General features: G+C 32.0%; 1 protein-coding gene across 1 annotated transcript in view; it reads left to right on the top strand.

Annotated features, from left to right (window-relative positions):
* LOC106478243 (ankyrin repeat and fibronectin type-III domain-containing protein 1-like) overlaps nucleotides 1-8445 on the top strand; it is a 122712-nt gene that overhangs the window by 70762 nt on the left and 43505 nt on the right. Inside the window, exons 8-10 of the mRNA XM_022381815.1 lie at nucleotides 1978-2082; nucleotides 4605-4683; nucleotides 7154-7257. Coding sequence (XP_022237523.1) covers nucleotides 1978-2082; nucleotides 4605-4683; nucleotides 7154-7257 — 288 coding nt within the window. The remainder of the gene's footprint in view (nucleotides 1-1977; nucleotides 2083-4604; nucleotides 4684-7153; nucleotides 7258-8445) is intronic.

The raw sequence follows: 8445 nt of genomic DNA, 5'->3' as shown, positions 1-8445 counted from the left end.
CCTATAATGATATATATATATATACTCATGGATTACGGTTCGAATGAAATTTATAACTAGGTTTGCATTGGCTTCTATATAGGTTTATTAATTTTTTCTAAGGTTCATAAAAAAAGGAATAGACATCCAAGATTTGTCATGCGTCACACGTTTAGACCTCACACGTCCAAGGTTTGTCATGTGTCACACGTTTAAACTTTACACGTCCAAGGTTTGTCATGTGTCACAAGTTTAGACTTTCACACGTCCAAGGTTTGTCATGTGTCACACGTTTAGACTTTTACACGTCCAAGGTTTGTCGTGTGTCACAAGTTTAGATTTTACACGTCCAAGGTTTGTCATGTGTCACACGTTTAGGCTTTACATATCCAAGGTTTCTCATGTGTCACAAGTTTAGGCTTTACACATCCAAGGTTTGTCATGTGTCACACGTTTAGGCTTTACACATCCAAGGTTTGAATAAATTATAGGAAGAACTTGTCAATCTCAAGAATATTTTTATTTACAGATAAATAAGTAAACATGTTTAAAAAAACATTTTTAAAACCACTTCTTTTCTCTAGGTTTACTGAGCATCATTTGGTGAAAATGTCTGAATGAAGGCGTACAATAGTTCAAAAATGTTACGCTTTACAGTATCAATAATGATACTATGTCATAAACAATGTTGCAATAATAATGGAAAAATAGTAGCTAAGTATCGAAAAATTTTAATAATTCTTCATCTAAATATCTATTAATCTAAGGTTTTTGTTGTTTTTTTATAAAGAGAGCTTTTTTTATTTTTTCCTTCGATTTATATTGCTTTATTTGATTATGTTTAATCATGCTTCCAAATATTATTGATGTTGTTCAAAGCTGTCGATGATTTTGGTTAGTTTATTCGACGAAAAAGCTATCACAGTTTTCCTATTCAACTTCTGATGTCCACCCCCCCCCCCCATTGGATCAGCAATAAGTGTGAAGGCTTATAACAATAAAAACTAGTTTTCGATACCCGTAGTGGGCACTGATAACCCATTGGGTAATTTTGTGTTTACCAAACAAACAAACCTAATGAGTCATTGTCAACAATTTGTATTTAGAGAAACTGACCTAAATTTTTCCCTTATATGAAAAAACATTTCACATTGACGTCTATATCACACTCTTTAAAAGATTTTGGTTACATTTTCCGGATAGAATGTGAAAGTTTAGAGATGTACTACAACACACGATAAAGGGTCGCGTTTTGCATGTTTTTTGTGTTTATCTCGTCGACCTGTAATTAATTTTATAGAGACGATTGTTTGTTTGTTTGCTTTTAAGCACAAAGCTACACAATGGGTTATCTGTTTTGTGTTCACCACAGTATCGAAATCCGGGTTTAAGTGTTATAAGCCCTCAGACTTACCGCTGAGCCACTGGGGGGGGGGGGGCTTTTTGATATAAACCGGGGTTTTAACGTATTTTTCTGAGTTAAGAAATTCCGTTGAAACATTTTTACTCGTATGAAGAAAAAAAAAGAGTTTAATGTCTCCTATCTTTTTTTTTATTTATTTACGATCGTAGAAGGAATTCCAATAGAAATAAACTCCTAAGTTTGTTTTCTTGCGAAAACCCAAGAGTTGTCACGTGTCATTCGCTCATAATTGACAAATTCATTGTTTTTTAAACGTTACTCACAGAAAAGAAAGACACACTTGTCATATATATTATAGTGTCAGAGTTAACAAAATTAAGGTGTTTTATACGTTAGACACAGGAAAGACGTCACATTTATCATATACATTACAGTGTCAGAGTTAACAAACTTAAGGTGTTTTATATGTTAGAAGTAAAATTAACAGACCCAAGGTATGTAACATTTTGGGTCTAGTGTTGAAAGATCCAACGTTATAGTATGTTAACATTACATTTTGTCACAGGATATTCATATATTTAAACAGTATGAAATCAGTGACAAGGATGACTTTAATTTTTATAACGCCACTACAGGAATTCGACAAGGCAGCGTGGATGTATTTCTGGAAGGCCTAGCTCTAGCAAAAGGAGAGAAAAAACGAACAGAAAAATTTAATAAGTTCAATATTGACCTTCAAGGTACGTCGTCTCTTTGACAACGGAAAGGGTAATAGAATCTTGAGATAATGCAATTTAATTTTATTTAGAAAATAAAAAGTGTCATTTTGCAACATTTAGAAATTAGGTGTTGATTTCCGTTTTATACCTGGTAATATGACAAATTTTTAATATTCAGTTTTAAAACAAGCCTAAGCATTTACAATACCGATTTCGTAAACTTTTCAAATTACAATGGTGTAAATTTTTATTGTTAAATTTACCGATCTAAAGTTGTTATCGAAGAGTATGTCGGTTTTATTTCTTCAAAGTAATTTGTTTAAGAACTTTGACTTTTTTTGATGTGGTAAAAGTATATTAAAGAAAGAGCTGTGCTGATTATCTTCTGTGCTAATCCATTTATCATGGCTGTGCTCATAGGTTATTACCCACGACTTTTTCAGTCTTAGGGAAATATTTTTAAATTTGCGAGGTTTTTGGGGGCGTAGTGCTGCACATTGCTTTTGAAACTAATTATTTCTATGCTTTTGTCAGTCTGGGTGGATCAGATATTTATTAGAATAATTTCTCTTCTTTAGGCTTTAAACAGTCAGCTAGTCCCCGGACACCACTGGAGTTTTAAAACACATATGCTTATTAAGATATATATATAATTGCTTCTGGATCCATTACTTTATTAGTTATGTGGTCATAAATACGTACAAATTACGCTACAAAATAAATAAATAAAGATGCAATGCTGCAGTTAATTCCACTAATTAGTGCTGTTCATTCTTTGAGGGTTAATATATGGTTGACTTAGGTAAACTCCCGAAGTTTTGATTAGCATTACATATAGACATAATTTATATTCCACATGTATAATCAATTCAGTGAAGAAAGATACGCTACTTTTCATGTTTAGCAAGTGCTATTTAGATAGGAACAACTAACTGAAGCTTTTAAAATATTATAGTGCTCGAAAGCAGTTAATTTAATAAAAGTCCACAGATGCAGCTTTTGAATGGATGGATATTTTATGTTTATTTAACTTTATTACAACGTTTCGACTACTCGTGTGGCCATCATCAAGTAACTGTACACGAGCGGTCGAAACGTTGTAATAAAATTAAACAAAAATAAAATATCCACTCAAAAGCTGTATTTATTGACTTTTATTTAAAGTGTAGAGTGGATTTCCTTTCCTCACAACATCTGATAATTCACTTTATAAGGAACTATGTCAGAAACTGTGTTTAAATCTCACTCTATTTCAGAAGTTTACCTTTCAGAAACACAGTCTAGCATTTTTTTCTCTCACTTTGATTCGGCCTAATTTAAGCACATTATATTTCATAGTCTATCTATTACGGACTAAAGCTGCTTTCTAGAGTGTGTAAGCTTAGGGTACTTGTGAAACATTGGACTGTCTGTTCTGGATTCAAGTTATTTATTGCGAATTTAGAACAAACTACATAAATAAATCAGAACTATAAAACAATGTATATTGTTCTTACCTTCTTACCTATAATTATTAGAATGCATTGCTCAATAATATTTCACAAGGTTTGGCTATCCTATGCTAGCCCTAATTCCATATAATTAGTTAAGAAAGCAAACTAATCTTTATGAAAATATAATACTAACAATCACAAGTAATAAGAATAGATATATTAAACATCCTATACAATATTGTTAATGAAAATAACTTTAAAGAAAGAACAGCGTATAACTTACAGAACACTAATAGTTTCCTTTATCTATCGTAGATTACATGTTCAATAAAGAACTGGACATTGGCATACACAAGTTACTCAATATACATTAACCTACATATTACTAACTTAGCTTAATTAACGGGTTTTGGCCTATCTGCCATGAACTTACTCCACTCCTCTGGTCTTGATCAATTGATTGCATATTTAAGTTACCTTTTAATTACCTCTTAATGATTTTCTGCCTTTGTTTCCCTTATTTTTTTCCATTTTAAGTAACTAGATAATCTATTTTTTAAAATTGTACACTGCAGTCTCCTGTTCATAGACTCTGTCACATAAAACACACTTTGTTTTCAGATTTACTTTCTTGCTATGATTATTATGAAAGCCTTCTGTTGGTCATTCAGTGATATCTAAATTAGCTAGCTTTAACAATAACGTCTACTGGTATAACGATAAGAGTTAAAAAATGGACTTTCATAATAAAAATTCCATGTATGTGTAGTTTTATTTTTTAACAACAGACACATTTTCAGTTTTGTAGCAAATTTTATAATATTTCAAATTACTTCACCCAGAAGCGATACTTATTAAATAAATAGGCACCATGCAACGCATTTCATTTTTATGCAATTTAGGTCTACTAAACAAGTACATAGAACATATATTTGTGTGTGACGTCAGCATGTTCACAAACACATAGAATAGATAGTTATTCACACTGGCTGTTTATACACAGTTAGAATGGAATCACAAGGTTCTAATACACAAAACTGCTTACATCTGTGTCTAAGTAGTACAACTTCCTTGCTCATTCTAATCCCCCTTCTCGTGAATCCCCTATAGGTTTATTTGTTGCCGTTGAACATGAGCACGTGGAGCGTGCCCGCAGTATATTGGAAACAACCGATGTTGACGTCAACAGGTAAGTTGGCCAATGTTTATTGTTATATATGTGATAAAAAAACGATTACCTCTTCCAGGCTGTCCACATATATATGTATGTATATATAGAATTGTCTAAAATACGATACCTGTCTGTTTTCATTCGCGTGTCGTATGTGAGATTTTGCTTCCCCAGTCTGGAGAAGTTACTTGTAACTTATTCAAGTTTAAAACACTGATCAAAAGGTGTAATTGGTTACCGAAAGATTTCTTTATACAAGTATTTTTAACTATAGTGAAACAACTTATAGGAGCTAAAATACACAAGGATCTGTGTTATCACAAATAAAAGATGTTAAAGATTCAGTGGGAAACTAAAATTGGATTTCGTATAACATATAATATGTGTCACAACTTGGATAGTAACGAGGGCACCCTAGCTTCGCAATTGGTTCTTGCTAACATTTTCATTAACTTTGTTCATTCTCCAAGAATTTAATCCCCCTTACCCATCAATTATTTGGACGTCTTAATTTTCTAATTCCGAGCTTGACTTACTTGGGGGTTTGTCAGTAAGAAGATTGGCATATCTTGTTACGTGTAAGAAAGAGTTAGTCGCTAGATTTCACTTTGATAAAGAAAAAGGAATCATCTATGGTGCCATCGTTTGTGGTGTGTAAGGAGTAAATTTCAACTATTTAATTTTTAGTTTACGATGTTGGTGAAATTGTGAACTTCCTTAATAATTAAAGCAATAGATAAGAGTATAAAATATTTAAAAAAACATTTTGAAGGAGAAATAACTATTTTCGTTGTTACTGAAAGAGTTTACTCTGGAACAATGTCGACAAAAGCTTGAAGCCAAGATGTTTGGAAGACTTTACCATTTGTGTCTGTACTACGATTAAAAAAAAGCTGCACTAAAAATGGCGTTAAAAAGTTAAAATAATAAAGTTGGATATCATTATTTTCTATTGGAATATATAAATTCTAGCAACCCTGTAAATATATAAATTCTAACCACCCTGTAACATTTGCTGCTACAATGTGTTTTAAGGTTATAAAAATCAAAATGTGGAGTCCAGGGTTCACTTAAACGAAACTATTATATTGAAATACTTATTTGTATCTATACATCTGGTTTGATTTTCAGGAACTATTTCTAAGAACTCTACTTGTCTTTGTTGAATGTCTGATTCGAAATATTTATTTCTTATACTATTGTAATATAACTTAGAAGAAAAAGTACCCGTCCCCAGTGACGGAAAAAGTTTTAAGTTCATCTATCAAAATAAATTATTCATGGACTTTAATAACATTAATCGTGTTGCACTCTTGGTTTCACTCACAGCCAAAGCTCTGTGCTACTTATACCGCCCACCGCGGAAAGTAATTGTTGAACGTTTCAGTCATGCTAAGAGCCGCTCAACAATATGGTAAATCTACATTTTTATTCTTTAAGTTACGTCACGTTTTGAAATGTGAATGATAGTGTGACTAACAATTTAGTCTATAATATCCTGCTTGCGAAATAGAATTTAGCATCAACATTATTCATGCATGTTCTCCCGTCATTTGAAAAGTGAATGTTGAGCTTTACCTGCGGGCGCAGCTTTTCAAACGGGAGACAGACACCACGGTTCGCAATATATGTACAAGATTTATGATATTTTTGTATATATTGGGCATTATGACGATTTGTCTATAGGTACAACAAATTCGTTATTAGATCATTTTAAACTCCATTTTACAAATTTATAGAACTTAAATAACTTTTATAAATCTTAAGCGAACAACGGTTCTTTCATTTCTGTCAATTTTACTATTAATTCAAGTACCTATTTAAAGTATATTACAGGTTTTGTTACATCTACTGATAATATTTATATGTTGTTTTTGCAACGGGAAATAAAACAGCTTTACCTGAATTCACTTCAAGAAATTGTTTTTGACCAGCTCCTAGCGATGTTAAATACTATATTGTTTATCTAGACCACATTACGCATTTATGGATCTAGAGTTTATAACAAGCGTATTATAGTTTCAAAAGTATAGAAATGAGTTAATTATTACAACCTACACTTCCTCTAATCTTTCATCACAAGAAACAATATTAAAAAAAGCTGAATACTGAAAAATTCCTCCTCAAAATTTAGTAAAAAGTGAAGTAACAGGTGAAGTGGGCTCAGCTAATTTCATAAGGACGAAATCCCCTGGTGGGAAAACAAGTCTTGTCATGATTCATGATGCAATTCATGGAAATGTCCTCTCTGAATTCCAAGGAATCCCCAACCTGAGTTTTAAGATCAAATAGATTCATTTTAATCCAATAACTATTTAGTTTCAGGTTTTAACGACATTTTCGTATACCATTAGTAAAGAAACTTTCCAAAACTTTGCGTAAAATAAGAATCCAGAAATTTGTGACGTAAAAATCATCCAAAGTTTGAATACAAAACATTATTGGCCTGTTTATTCAATCAAAACTTAAATCAGATTTCATTTGTTAGCATCAATGGAGACGGTTTTAGCACACTGGATATCGCAGTGATGACCAACTGTGTTCCAATGGTGAAACTACTACAAAACTACGGAGGAAAAGAAAGCAAACGATGTGAGTTGCGTTTCTGTCATGTTCAAACTTTACGAAGATAGATTAGCGATGATATTTGATACATAGCTTAATTACACTACCTCTTTAATTAAGAACCTGTCTTTCTTAATAAACCGAAACAATTTTAGATAATTAGTTCCGATTTAATTAGAAGATCATTTAATTTTGATTAACGCAAGAGTTTTTAAAAATGTTTACCAAAAAAGTTATAAACAAATACGAGACTTTAAAATATTTAAATTAAAGTGATGAAAATGTTTAACATTTTTTAGATCTCACTGTGTAAATGTGTATAAATGTTTTTAATAACAGACTATAATGTGACCGTAAGATAAAAAATAGTAGTTAGCATAACGTTACTAACTCACCTTAATGAAGAAGTAACTTAGGTTTCAAAGAAGCAGGGGTTTGTTTGTTTGCTTGTAGTTAAGCACAAAGCTATACAAAGGGCTATCTGTGCTCTGCCCACCACGGGTATCGAAACCCGGTTTTTAGCGTTGTAAGTCCGTAGACATTCCGCTGTGCCACTGGGGAGGCAAGAAGGGGACGATGCCTACTATCTGTTCTGCAAAATAAACCGTACATGATGCCTCCATATGTTTATAGTGTTGCTTTCTGCTGGGTCGTAGTGTATATGGTAAGTAATTTAGCCTATAATAAAAAATATACCATTGCTGATAAAATTTGAAGGGCACAATCCCCCTTTTCGATTAAAAAAAGTGAAGGGAACAAGCCTCCTTCATTACCCTGCGCATATGTTACTTGTAACTGATTGTATGTGAATAGTTGATGCCTGAAAATTCAGATATAAAAGTTCCGTTCTTATTACAGTTTCAAATTTAAAGAGAATTTTCTATATAAAGAACGCTTTCTACGATCTGTTATTTATTTGCTTTACTCCTTCTTTTATTTTTGTTTTCTGTAAACAAAAATCCCTTAAATCTATTGACTCATTATATGTTGTATTATATGTTAAAGTAAAAGCCTTTTATTTTATTTTATATTATAAGAGAAACAGTCTAACCTAGGCAACTGAAAGTAACATTACCTAACATCTATATTATAAGAGAAACAGTCTAACCTAGGCAGCTGAAAGTAACATTACCTAACATCTATTTTATAAGAGAAACAGTCTAACCTAGGCAGCTGAAAGTAACATTACCTAACATCTATATTATAAGAGCAACT

The sequence above is a fragment of the Limulus polyphemus genome, unplaced genomic scaffold, assembly GCF_000517525.1.
Source record: "Limulus polyphemus unplaced genomic scaffold, Limulus_polyphemus-2.1.2 Scaffold193, whole genome shotgun sequence".
NCBI classification, from domain to species: Eukaryota; Metazoa; Arthropoda; class Merostomata; order Xiphosura; family Limulidae; genus Limulus; species Limulus polyphemus.
This window is presented reverse-complemented; position numbering and strand designations above follow the sequence as displayed.